We start from the raw sequence: 14,161 nt of genomic DNA, 5'->3' as shown, positions 1-14,161 counted from the left end.
CCTCGCTACTCCTAAGTCCTCGCTTCACTCCAACTCCTGACTCTGACACACAGGACCTGCAGGACTGACTCTCTCTGTCTCTCTCTCTCTCTCTCTCTCTCTCTCTCTCTCTCTCTGCCCTCCTCTCCTCCTGACTCCTCCTGTGCAGGCTCCTGTTGCCTCGTGGAGCACCCAGCCTACCCGCTACATTACTTGGGGGTCTCTCCATGACCCCCATGCTCCACCTACAAGCCTCCTGCTGAATATCCTCCAAGATTTTGTCCTGAGGGCAGAGCTGCTGGGAGGCAGTGGAACTTTAAGGAAGGGACCTGTGGGGGCCCCTTCAGTCATGGGTCTGTGCCCTTGATGGGGATGTGGGACCTCAGCTGCTTCCTCGCCATGATGTGCTGCTTTACCACAGGGGTAGACTGGACTCGTCAAAACCAGGAGCCAAAACAAACTTTTCTCCTTATAATTTGGTGGTCTCTGGTATTTGTTACCATTTCAGAACGCTGACTGATACCGTCCCTCTTCTACTTTCATTGGCCTCTAATCAAACACCACCTTCCCTGTGAGGCCCAGCCTGCAAACTGTCCTTGTCACCTCTGGGGACTCTGGGCTACAAAAGCCAGAGAGGTAGGGGAGCAGGGGAAGAACGGGGCCTAGGAGGGCAGATGCCAAGAGAATTTCCCAGGATGCACTAGGACCACCCCAGAGTGCTGGTACAGACTGAGTGTTTCTTTTTGGTACTGGGTATTAAACTCAGGTCCTTGTGCTTGCAAGGCCGGCGGCAGCACCACTGAACTAAATCCCTGGCCCCAGACTGAGATTTTCAAGGAAAGGGTGAGTGCAACTCTGCAAAACATCTCCACTCCATCTCTAGGGCCCGGGCTTTTCTTAATAGCGTGATTTATGTCTGCAGTGGTGTGGAAGTCACGATCCTGGCTCCCCATGGCAACCGTCCCTACTCATCTTGGAGACTGAGGTGTGGGAAAGTTGAGGTGGGGAGTGGAGTCTGTCACACACACCGCCTGGCTGCAACTGAGTTCATGGGGTCTAGCAGAAAGCAGAGGGCAAATTAGGCTAATTCTAAAGGATGAGAAAAGGGATTCTTACCAAGGCGCACACAGGGGACATGGACTTCTCAAAGAGCAGAGGATGGTACCACCCTGGACCCAGAATCCAAGAGCAGAGTGCTGTGTGCAGGCCGCTGCTGCCTTGTAGGAGCTGAGCCCTCCAGAGGGTAGGAGAAAGCCCGGTGACAATGACCCCGACCTCACTCTACCCGCTTCCAGGGCTCCTCTCTAGTCAAGGAAGCCCTGTAAGGCAAGGAAGTAAGCCGGTACCCACCATCTGGGGCACAGGGCAGGGTGGAAGGGAATGGGAGATGCGGGAGATGACCCACACAAGATGCAACTGTTCTCATATCTGACTCAAGGCCTGGTGAGGATTCTCCAGCTCTGTGCAGGGCGTGTCCATTAGGGGAACTCGAGACACTGATAAGCGTAATAAAGGAATTTCTATTTCTATGGCTCATGACGGACTATCTTTGTCTAGAGTCCTTTATCCTTTGCATGACCGTACTGTGAATTTCTTCACTCCCTATCCAAAGTCACCTAGAGCAAACTTGCAAAACCAAAGATAAACACAAGAGATTTTCCCCGTGGAGACAGCTGAGACACAGACCTTCTGTGACTTCAGCCTGGCTGCAGAGGCCGGGCACTCTTTCTGGAGGGTCACTTCCCCGAGAGCACCACCCTTCAGACTCCCAAGGAATAAGAAACGGGCTGGCGCGGAAATCGCAGAGATGAAGCTAACTTGGGAGTCACTACTCCTGTGGCTTTTTGATAAAATAATAGAAAGACAATACTATGGCCAAGAAGGCATATTAACCCAGGATCACAAGGGACTCTATTTTAAAATGACTGTGAATAGATTATAAGACCAAGTCAAAATACACAAAATAATTCATATCCCACTTGTATGTGCATCTTTCCCTTTTGTTTATATGCAATTAAGTTGTGTACAGTGAATTAGATGCTTTGTTTTGTTCTCCGTAAGTACTTGGTTTGATTTATTCACATTACTGATGGTACATTTCTCTGGGAGTTCCTAGTTACTAATGCCGAGTCTCAGGCATCTATTATAACTGCTAACTAACAGCACCGTCTTGCCGCTGGAAGCAATAAATAAAGAAAAGGCACAGCCCAGAGAGGGCCTAACAAGTCCCTGTGGTACTTTTCACCAACAGAGCAAAATAAAAAATAACTCTCAACAGAGTTAGAAAGCAGAGAAGGAAAATAACGAAGGGGAAGGAAAATGAAAGCGAGCGAAGGGGGAAAGAAGGATGAAAAGAAAGCCTGTGAGCAAAACTGGACCGTTCAAATCCACCTATTGCAGTGAGCCACGTCCCCAAGTGCCATCACTTTTCCGTTCTTCCAAACTGTCCTGGGAAAGCCAAAGGGCTGAGGACCACCCTAGAGGGACGCGTCCAGCACTCGTTTCCAAATGTGCATACCTGAAGGTGAGCTTGCTGCAGGTAGCTGGGTTGTCGTTGACATCTTCCACAATGAAGGTTATCTGGACGCGGTTTTCCTGGCCCCCAGAGGGTCTGTCCCTCACCAGGACTTCCAGAGAAATGGTGGGGTTCTGTCTTAATTCACCTGCATCTCGGTCTATCCTCTGGGCCACGTGGATCGTACCAGTCACTACGAGGGCAAAGGTTAGAACTTGACCCTTTGAAGACAAATGAAGAATCAATAAAGGTATTGGAGTAAATTAGAAAAGGCCATTCTAAGATGAGGACTAGCTCCTACAGAGAATATCCTCTGTATACCTATGGATGGTTTATATCTAGCTACTCCCCGAAAGCCTCATGCAACCATAGGCAGGACTACTAGGAGGCGACTGAATAATGGGGGCTTATAGCGGACTAGCTGTTACGAGGTAAAGCCTGGTCTTAATGGCAGGTCACTGTCGGTGTGGCCTAGAAGCCTGTATCTCCCTCCCTGGCTCCTCCCTTAACACTGCTTCCTGAGCGCCATGAGGCGAGCAGCTGTCCCCTCCCATACCTTGTGCCTTGGGGCCACCAGACTGTGGATCACACCTTCCACAAACCTGAGCCACAATGAACATCTCCTCCTTTCAGTTGTGGGTGTTAGGTATTGTGTTTCAGTGATGAGGAAAGTGACTAAGACAACATACACTTTAAAAATAAAACTCATGTCAGTTCCTGTACTGGAAACAGAGGAGTAGCTGGCCTGATCTTCCTAGAATGTTTCTCCCCTACACGTCAGAGTTGGGCCCCAGGTGAGAGCAGTAGACTCCAGCTTGACCCACAGGAGTGTCTTGTTGGAAAATCTGTAACTGGGAGACTCAGGAATCAGTCCTGTCAGCAGGGGAGCCACAGGTGAAAGGCTGGAACTCTAGAGGCTGAGTTCACTGTGGCAGCACTGGGCCCGCCCTCCCTGTGTCCTGATCAGCTACCTTCTTATGAGCTGTCCTTCTTCTGAGCTACCCATATCCTGTTGATGCACATCCCTACCTTTTTTCTTTCCCCATGGTTGGTTGTCTTTGCCTTAGCTTCTGTTAACTGCAGCCAGCATCTTAATAAATATGTCCCCCAACATGTAAGTATTAAAACTTCAATTTGGCAGTACCGAGGGAATAGAAGTCTCCCTACACTATCCAGCAGAGTGAGGCCCTCAGTGCCCACACTCTAGGGTGTTCACAGGTGTGACACAGAGACCGCCTTTTCCAGCCTCCCCTGGGAAAAGCTATCCTTTGCCCTTCAGTCAATGGGTGAGGAACACACCACCTTCTGGGATTGTCCACGGCTGGCGCCCACACAGTCATAGCAAGTGATGTCCTCTGTGGTGAGGTGGACTGGGTTTATGGAGGTGGGACCGTCTAATGGTGGCTATGAGGTTAGGCTCTGGAATTAGTTGGCTTGGAATGGAATCTCTGCTTCACCATTATCACATGTGAGAACCTGGGCAAGTCACATAACCTGTCCAGGTCTCTTCCCAAGCCGGTGTCCTCTTCTGTCACACACGGATTATGGCATGTACTGGGTTGAGTACTTAAGTGAGTCACTCTGCATAATACCCGATATGTCCAAAGCCTCCCATAAAAGTGACTATGAGAGAAGGAGACTCTTTCTCCGAGCAAATAACCCCAGTAATGCGGCAGACTGAGCTACAGGACCCTGTCCAATGCATCACACTGGAGCTATTTAGCACCTGAAATGGAGTTGGTCCGCCTTGCTTTAAGTATAAAATACGAAACACACCTCCAAGGCTCCATGCCAAAGAAAATAATGTAAAATGTCTGGGTCATAATTTTAGATGTTGATTACACATTGAAATGATAATATTTTGGATCTGTTGGTTTAAATGAAATGCTTTAAGATAAATTTCATTTGGTTTTTTTTTTTTCTTTCAAAAATTTAACTACTAGAGACTTTGAAATTGAACATTTATCTTCCTTCTGTTTCAGCCCTGGAAAAGACCCTGTCTTCCGAAGCCTTCAGGATACCTCAGCGTAGGAATCCGTGCTCCCTCAGGTACCGACTTTCCTCAGAGGGAAAACGCTCAGGGCATGCCACCCCTCATCACGGTGGGTGTCTGACAGAGGAGCAGAAGCAGGAAGGCCTCTCTAACCTTCTCCTGACTTTTGAGGGAATTTTTGCCTTTCCCCATGGAGTGGTCCTGAGGCTTCAACCCAGAGATGCCCCACCTACGCCCAGAGGGAAGGGCCTTCCCAAGGTCAGAATCTGCAGCACAGGCCCTGCTAAGCACCCCCCAGATTTACTGCCAGCACAACTGGACACCTTTTGTTCTCCAGCCGTAATTCACCGGCTCTTCACTTTCTTCAGCAACCTCAGCTCGGAAATCCAATTTTCCCCGCAGCTTTGAGACTTCCTTTCGGAGGGCCCCCATGTCGCATCAAACTCAGATTAAATAAATTTGCATGCTTTTTCTTGTTCCTGTGCCTTTTGTAGACACGGACAGACTATGCGTAAACCTAATCATGGTGAGAAAAGAAATCTCTTCACCCCTACCAAGGGGCAGGGTCACAGCTGCCAACACTGCTCAACTTCCAGCCGGCTGCTTTACATACATTCATCCCCTGGTCCCTAGCGATGACCCTAAACAGAAAGATGCGTCCCAGGCCACAGAGACGGTAAAACAGTGTAAAACAACCCAAATGGCTGAATGAAGGATGCACTTAAAGATGGTCACGTGTGACTCACACTGGTTTATCACAAAGTACTTGCTGACTGTTGTGATGGTGTACAGGAGGTGGCCGGGAAAGCGTCCCTCGTTGTCGGGGTCCTCAGCTGTGACATTGGCCACGATGGCTCCCGCACCCAGCTCCTCCGGGATGGAGTACACTCGCTTCGGGCTGGAACACAGCAGACACAGCTAATTCGCAGGGGCACAGGAGGGAGCAGCCTGGGCGGTGGGTATTTTGGTTAGTGCTAAATATAGCTCTGAGCTGTTCAAGTTGCATCAAGGCGGGCTCTCGGGAGGGGAGAGTGCAGCAGCTGAAAGGCAGGTGACCAACTGGCTTTTGTTTCCAAAGATCACATCCCTGTGGCTGCAAAGACAGTGCTGCGCTGTTACCGTGACAATTTACGCAGGCCACCGTGTGTGACTCTGTGCACGCCCGCCTGCCTGTGCCATTTCAGACCGACCTTCACATAGACAGCTTTTAAAATAGACAGTCGGCCTCTCTGCTAGCTTCTCTCTTTCTTCCAGTGTTTGTGGAAAAAAAAAAAACTGCCTGAATTCTTTTTAAAAAATCTATCTGGACATAAAGTCCAAAGCTGCAGGTTCCTGTCTGCTATGTGACTCCGAACCTGTGCTACCAGAAGCTTGAAACATTGTAAAGCTCCTCTCTTCTAGCACCTGTGCTCACTTTTTATTCCTTTTCTTCTCTTTCTCTCTTGCCTATGAATATAGAATTGGCACCTGGAACTTGTGCACATTTCCAGGGGGCATTAATCATGATGTCTGCTTCTTAGAACTTGGAATCAAGTTCCCTGGCAGAAGGCAGGGTCAGAGCAGGTCCCCCAGGGGGTCACTTCTCGCAGTGTCTCTCCAGATCACCTTACCGGCATCCTCCAGGGCCTTCAAAAAAGGCGGAGTCAGACAGATAGGATGGAAGTCTTAACTCTACAACTGGGTGAATCGAGGAGCTTTGAACACACCAAGGAGGCTTGCTGCTCACAATGCCTCTTCAGGAAATCCTTTAGCTGAGGGAAAATCATTTCAGTGGGGCAGAGCCAGTTACCCTCTTATCTCCCAGTTCCTCAAACTGGCCTCTTCTCATGAGGGCTCTTCCTTAAGGTGGGGCACCCACCACCTCATATCTAAAACTTCCACTTGTGTCGGGACTCGGTGTTCTGCAGCTGTCCAGCATCCTCACCAGGTACGCAGGGCCACAGGAAGGGGAGATGGAAGGGAACTTCCGGCAAGAGTCAGGGGCAGGCAGAGAAAGGCTCCTCCAGCCCTTGCCAACTGCTGCAGGAGCTAAACCCCTTGAAGGGGACTCGTCAGGTTATCAGCAACAGCAGGCTCCGCAGGTCACCAGCCGCTCTGGGCTGCCGCAGTGGTCAGCCTGGCAGACACGAGAATCTCTATAGTGCACTGGGCTTTGGGACCCAACATCCAGGTCTGGGAATGCTATCTTTCAACACGAAGGTCTGCCGAAGCAGGCAGAGGAAACAAGCTTCTGTGTACTTCCATTCCCACACTCGCCTCCCCATGTCCCCAGCTGTGGGAAGGGTGGGGGCTCTGGGGGACAGGACGGCTCCATGGCGCTGAGTGAGCACTCAACAGGTGCCTAAGGTGTGCGTGCCATGGCCAGGCGCAGGTGGAGGAAGACTGAGAGTCAACACAGGAGTGGGCAGGAGAGGGGAAAGACCTAAAGCCAGGTGCTCTGCAAAAGCAGCCAGCACTGTGCTTGCGATTAGCGCTTGACTAATACTGGCACACCCCCAGAGTGCACATCCTGAACCCACAAAGCTCACGGCCGTGCGGCACCACCTAGGCACGGAATGGTGAGGCGGTTTCAACAACAGAGCTTCGGTTGCACTAACTGCAGGCACGTAGCCATAAGGACACATGGAAGGGTTGTTTCTACATTCAATATTTCCGCATTACTTGAACTCAGGATATCCGAGTTGGTGTGACTATTTAATTTTGCCGATTCTGGATTTATGGTTAGCACTAGCACTGATTTAGGGGAAGGAAAGGAACAGAAGCAAGGGAACCATGAAGGGCCCCAGTTCAGCACCTCCTGTGACCCAAGCAGATGCTTTTAAATGGTGGGTGGTTGAGGGCTGAGGTTGCCCAGGACTCCACAGCCTTGGCCGAGTCAGGAGGTGTCCCGCCTCCAGGCTCCTGCGGACCTACCCTTGCCACCATCCATGCAGCACAAAGTTAGATGGTCACACGGGTCATAGTCACACAAGTCATGCTCTCCATCAGGGATGAGGGCTAACGGCTTCATCCCTCACACCCAAGGGGAGAACTAGGAGTTCTAGGCTGACTGCGGGACCACCTCAAGCCAGCCAAGGTCGTGTTGTCTGACTGCTAATATCTACTGCTGCCTTCTAGAAGATGTGGTACAAACCAGATGGTTTATAAATTCTTCCCTGGAAGGACTTCTTTTCCCTCTGTAACCCAATGAGCCGGCTTTTCCCCCTCAGAGACAGGGTGCACCGGGAGGGTGTAGAAGAAGGCTTTGGCTCCAGCCATGAGCTCTTGCCTCCCTCTGGGGGTGACTGACGGCCAAAGCTAGGCTGGGCCATCACAGGCTCTCCATCTGTCTGTTCTCTGCTTCCTGAGAAACCATCCCAAAATGCCCTGTGCCTTCCTGGGGCTGCCGAGCAGCAGGCACTGGTGCAAAGCATGATGTGCCAGTTTATTGCTGCTATTGCACCCACAGTGCTGGGCGCGGACAGTGTTCACACTGTAGCTTCTCAGGATGGTTGGCCTGGGAGTGGGGTGGCCTTAATACCACCCAATCTTACAATATTTTTGTAAGCACTCACTTGGCTCTGGGGCGTAACAGATTTTTCATAAATTTTTATATAACTTTATTTTTAATTGCCAAATAATAATTGTATCCTAATGGCTTTTGGTTGATAGGATATCCCCTGCTGATTTCATTTCCTTCACTCCCTCCTGCACCCAAAGCAGGGCCTGGGGCAGGCAGAATCTCTGGAGTCAGAAAGCAAGGCTGTTTGGCAGGCCCTTTGCCAGCCTAGACTCCCATCCTCTTCTGAATCCCCACTGACAGCAGGCACAGGTCCTCCCTTGGGCCAGGGATGGTGCCAGGCCCGTGTGCACAGGCTGCCGCAGGCTGGCACTGTCTGTCCTCACTACTGCTGCCAGCAGGGGCTGCAGACCCAGCCGGATGTCTTCCTGGGGCCAGCAGGATGGGAAGAAACTGCAGCTTCCAGGAGCGGGCAGGTGCCTTGGGCACCGTTAAGACAGGTGTCTCCTCAGTGCAAGGACAGAGCTTAAGGAGTCCTGACTGAGGAAACGGGCTGCGGGATTCTGCTGAGATTAACATTGCACTTTAATACACAGGACCTGCCTTGCATTGATTGCCTATGCACACAGTAGCTAGGTGCACACCAGGGGCATCCTGTGCACTCCCCCACTGTGTTCATGACCCCAAGGTGCATGTGAATGTGGGGTGCCAGAGGGTGGGGAGCAAAGCGGGGATGTGGAAGTCCAGAGGACCAATTAAGGATGCTGAAGACCTCATGTTGCTGTCTCTCCTCCAGGCCCGAGTGAAGGGCACCCCTCTATCTCGTCACCCACGTGTCTGCGACCTGGAAAGATGGCGCCCACAGCCCAGATGTCCCCTGCCCTCGGCCTACCTGGTGAAGAAAGGGATCTCGTCATTGACATTCACAATGGTCACCCGGAGCTCTGTGGAGGCTTTGAGGCCTCCGCTGTCCCTCACTTCCACAACGAGGTGGAAACTGCCAGGGAAACATTTACAAGCAAGGAAATCAACTTTGACATGAGAAAAGGCAAAAATGGGAAACAAAGTCTTTGTAAATAGGGCAGGGTGGACGGGTGGAAGGGAGGGCAGGGGGGCGGGGAATAAGGACCAAGAGATACCATGTAAAGGTATAAATTCCCAATGATGAATGGCATCGTATTGTATACCTAAAAGGTATCAATAAATTTAATGAATTTAAAAAAAAGAAAATCAATTTTGCTGTCCTGCCTCAGACTAGGAGGCAGAGGAGCAGGGTGGGACAGGAGGTAAGAGTCCCTGTTTGTGTGCCGATGTCCTCAGACCTGCTCTGCCACCCTCTGCCCTGGCCCTAACCCCCACCTCCACTCCTCACTGCTCTTCATGGTCCTTACCATCCCTGCCAAGTGCCCGTGCCACTCCCAAGAGCAAATGTACTCCCAACTTGTAAGTAATCTGTCTCGTCCTCATACCCGGTGCAGTGCAAGGCCTGACCTGGCTCACCCATGGCCTACAGTGTCCATCCCAAGCCCGGTCTCTCCTCAGGCCTGGCACTCTGCAGCCCCTTCTCAGCATCGCCTCCCAAACCCTCCAGGGCTCTGAGCATCCTTCTGACCCAGGAGCATCCTCTCCCTCACTGACCTTTTTGCTACTTGGAGAGGACAATTTGGGACTGGGAAGACACCTTTCCAGTGACTGCGCAGGCCCTGTCTCCCAGGTTCACGACTACCCAGCTCACAGCAGGACAGCAGTGCCTCCTTGCTGCAGGTGGCCTGTGGCTGCTCCCTCACATTTTCCCAGCCCCTCAGGTAAACCGAACTTCAGAGATGGTCACAGCAAGGATACCTCCTATGTCCTGCTTCAAAGTCCAGTTCTGTTGTGGAGAAGAGGGTGCCATTAGCAGACATGCTGAAGCTCCTTGAGGGAGAAGTCAGGGAATACTGAAAAACGAGGAAGGAAATAGAATTAAGTCAGCACACCTGTATGCCCTCCCCTAGATGTGTTTGTTCCATCCTCGTTTTATATTTTTAGCCCTTGGGGTATTTTTGAGGAGTCAGGATGAAGTCCAAAGGCAGCTGTCAGACTCAGTGGCTCTACTGACCACAGCCTGAGAAGCTGGTCAGTGGCTCCTGCGCCAACTTCTGGTGTCCCAAAGGGCCCTGGCCAGGCCAGTCCTGCTTCTGCAGCCAGGCCCTTATCTCCACCACTGTACTCAAGCTTCCAGACTATGCCGGCCTTTGAGTCTACGCCCTGGCTGTCACTGACGCCGAGCAAACAAGGCCACTGCCCGTTAGTCCACAGGCCCGTGCCAAAGTGAGTGAGATTTTGTCTCTGCCCTTAAAAGAGCTGACAAGGTAAGGGGAAAATATAGATACAAGCATCACCAAAACCATGGAAGGGACAGGGAACGGACAAGGGTGACCAGAGAATGGGGTGCAGCAGCCGTAGCATCCAGCTTGGAGCCAATAAAGAAGAGCTGTTTTAAAGTTTCATCCCAAGGATACAGCCCTGCTAAAGCCCTTCCCATGACAAGAGTCCTTGTCGTCCTCGGCCTCCCTTGTGCCCGACCCAGCCCTCCTAATAGTCCCCTGCCAAGATGGCTTTGGTTCAGGGGACTTAGGTCCAAGTTCTCCTCACCACAAGACTGGGGACAAGTGTCCTCCTTGCCTGTCACTTAAAGATGACACCCCCAGCCGCTCCTCTGAGTTACTGGGGAGACTGAGAATGCACGCTGTAGAACAGGAAGGGTGACAGCAACAGTTGAGACCGCTTAGATCCATTTGTGTGCAGTGGCGTTAAGGTTAGAAGGTTTCATTATTTCCTGCTGGAATGAGGGATAATCTATCCTCAAGGCCTTGGATCTCGGATCAGATAATCAGCATAGATTCTGTAAGCAGTCATAGCCCCTGAACTCTAGAATCAAAGAAATGCTGGCCAGTGTTTCCAGCAGCCCCGAGACTGGCCATGTGATTGCAGCTGACTTCCCAGTATGCACACGCACAGAGGATAGATTGAAGGTCTCCTTTAGGGCCAATATAAGGCTTTAAAGCCATTTCTAAAGAGTTTATTATTTGTTATTTAATAATCTCTTTCTAGTTTTAATAAACTTTTTTTTGGTACTGGGGATCAAACTCTGGTCCTTGCTGCAAAGCAGGTGACGGAACCACTGAGCTACATCCCCGGCTCAATAAACATACTTTTTACAGGAACAGCAGGAAAGTACTAAAAAGACACTAAATGAAAATCACCTGCAAAATCTCATCATTTTGAGGAAGTGCCTTCTACTCTTTCCTGTGCAAATACACAAAATCCTAAGTCGATGTTTGAATCAAAAGGATAATATCCTGTTCTTTGCGTCTATATGTTGAGCATTTCCTTGTATTCTTAAGTTTTAATCTAAAAGCAAACAGGGCCGGGGATTTAGCTCAGCGGTTCAGTGGCCTGCCTTGCAAGCGCAAGGACCTGAGTTCAATCCCTAGTACCCCCCCAAAAAAATAAAATAAAAAAAAATAAAAGCAAACTATTACTACTGCCCTGCTAGACTGTAATGTTCTGGGGGCGGTCTCCACATAGCCAGTGGTAGAGTGCTTGCCTAGCACAGGCAAGGCCCTGGGTTCAATCCCTGCCACCACAAAAGAAAAAGAAAGAAATATCTTCAGTCAAAAAAGGGATTTGTTTTATTCACTGCTATGTTATTGGTAGATAATGGGTTGTGGCACATAATAAATGCTCAATAAAATTTGTCAAGTGTTGAATATGGGGTTTCCTTCTTCCTGATTTCCCATCTAACGCACACCAACATTCTTACCCTAGAAAACCTTAAAACAACAACAAAAAGCCAACATGTCAAATAAAAAAAAACTGTCTGAATGTACTAATTCTAGACTTGGCTATGAAATCCTCTCCAGTTCAGCCTACAGTCTCAATCAGTTATGAAAAAAAGAAAGGAACAGAAAAGAAGCAGCAATAGATAGAAAGGGCGGACAGAACCACAGAACCAGGGATGTGAGAATTTCCGACATAATTTCTGTTAAGAAGCTGATTCCAGGAATCTTTTTTTTTTTTTTTTTTTTTTTTGTATTAGCGCCAGGATAACTTCTTATTTCCCTGAACCTTCATGCTTTGTTCGTGGGAATGGCAGCTTAGTACTTAGAAGGGAGATAATATCCACAGACTAGAAATATTGTGTTATGTGGCCATTCGCCAGCGACTCTAGGCTCTCTGTAAGATCCGGCGTTCTCTCCCCCCTTTTAAAGCCTTGCTTAATCAAAGCTGCTCCCTTGATATTCATTCTTGGAAAACAGAAATGAAATGAAATGAAAAGCGACTGCCGCCCCTCTCTGCCCCAGCGCTGGCTAAGAAAAGTCCCAAGTAACCAGATCAATTCGGTTAACAAACGCGGCCTGTCGACAAGCTCTGCTCTCTCCTTCCCGCCAGGGATCGGCCTTTCCTGCGCTGGTCCCTTCCACAGCCCCTCACAGCTTCGGCTGCTGCTGTACACAGCTGCCCTGGGAAGCCGCGGAGATCCCTGTCCAGCCTCAGTCTCTCCTCAGTGTGCTTCACCGTTAGGAAGAGGGGAAGGCAAGAAGCAGCTGACCCAGTTTCCTGAAATGTCACCACCCCTAGGGACCCGGATGTGCTGCTTTCTGCCACCTCCAGGTGCTCCCCAATGCAGTGGGAGTCGCAAGCCAGTGATTCAACCCCTGCTGGATTTGCAGCCATCAGACACTTTCAGGTCTGAAGGGCAAATAAGCAACAAGAATTCAGCCTCCTGAGAAGGTGTGTCTGTATGTAATCTCAGCACTCTGGGAGGCTGAGGCAGGAGGATGGCAAGTTTGAGCTCAGTCTGGGCAGTTTATCAGTTTAGTGAGACCCTGTCTCAATATCAAAAATAAAGAAGGGCTGGGGATGTAGCTCAAAGCAAAGGCTCTGAGTTCAATCCCCAGTACCAAGAAAAGATAATTCAGCCTCTTCTCTTCTTGCCAACAACGCAGGCCAAGTTTCCAGGAGGAGGGAAGGACCTGATGCTTCCCGAGTCCAGGGAGCACCAAGGACTCTATGAACCACAGAGCCCATGGCCAAAGCCTCCCCGGAGACCCACCGCTCTCCACATGATCCTCTAGCAGGGCCATGGAGAGTTATGAATCAAATGCCACATTTCTAATACATACCTTCCTCTAAGACGCCTATTTTAAAAAGTTGACTCCTCTCTCTCTTGTCTGCTAGTCCACCCCCATCCCAGCTCAGAGGTGCCAGGCGGGGGAAGGAGGGAAGGAAGGCTTGGAAGAAGAAAACCTACCACTAAGAACTACCCACCAAAGGCCGCTCTTACCCCGGCCCTTACCCTGGCTCCTGCCAAGGCTGTGGATGAGCTCAGTGGGTCTTTGAAGGTTTTCAAGGAGAGACACCAGGCAGACAAATGCAAAATATCAGTATTATCATGTGTATCTCGAAGCTATATGAATGAAATGATATCTAATGTGGTCCCGTGGCTGCCCTTCCTGTCCTCCTCAGCTGCGCTGACCCAGAGACCCTGGTCCCCATCTGTCTGAGAGGTCCTTCCCAGAGTACGCACGGCCAGTGGCAGTGACACGTGTCCAGTCGCACCATTTTTCCCTTTCCTGAGCATTCTCTCCACAGTAAGGTGCCTGTGTGACTCCCGAGGAGCGCCATGGTGGCAGATGCTAGGGCGGAAGGGATGAGCAGCGAGGAAGGGCCCAGGAAAGCCTCGTTTTCCTCTCTCAGCTGGAATTAGGGGCTGTGTAATGGACCTGAACAGTCGGATCCAGCCAGGACTTGATAGGCCTACAGGGGTGACTGAAAAAATAGTGATTGTTTAAACCAAGAAAAGTCATCGCAGTGAAAGACTCATTGCCACGAATCCTCCTCAGAATACTCCCCTCACTTTGAACATGCATCCCATCGTTCCGGCCACTTTTGAAGAGTTCAGGAAGTTCCCTTCCGCCAGTGTCTTTACAAGGTATGATCAAAAATATGGTGAATGCTGCTGCCAAGTGCCATCCAACCAAAGAGCAGGTTCATAAAAGCATTACTGGGCCACCGGATCTGACACCGAGTGTGACTTCCGGCTCTTCCTCAAACTCGAAATGACTGTGAAAGTTGAACACTTTGAATGGATCAGAACCACAGCACAGCTAAAAAAAAAAAAAAAAAAAAA

The 14,161-nt window shown here is 50.2% G+C and overlaps 1 protein-coding gene across 1 annotated transcript in view; it reads right to left on the bottom strand.

Annotated features, from left to right (window-relative positions):
• Cdhr3 (cadherin related family member 3) overlaps positions 1-14,161 on the bottom strand; it is a 119,428-nt gene that overhangs the window by 19,497 nt on the left and 85,770 nt on the right. The window contains exons 5-8 of the mRNA XM_010634050.1: positions 9,829-9,923; positions 8,879-8,983; positions 5,234-5,385; positions 2,498-2,687 (exon numbers count right to left, since the gene is read on the bottom strand). Coding sequence (XP_010632352.1) covers positions 2,498-2,687; positions 5,234-5,385; positions 8,879-8,983; positions 9,829-9,923 — 542 coding nt within the window. The remainder of the gene's footprint in view (positions 1-2,497; positions 2,688-5,233; positions 5,386-8,878; positions 8,984-9,828; positions 9,924-14,161) is intronic.

Source organism: Fukomys damarensis, unplaced genomic scaffold (assembly GCF_012274545.1).
Source record: "Fukomys damarensis isolate Sample0158 unplaced genomic scaffold, DMR_v1.0_HiC HiC_scaffold_4, whole genome shotgun sequence".
NCBI classification, from domain to species: domain Eukaryota; kingdom Metazoa; phylum Chordata; class Mammalia; order Rodentia; family Bathyergidae; genus Fukomys; species Fukomys damarensis.
This window is presented reverse-complemented; position numbering and strand designations above follow the sequence as displayed.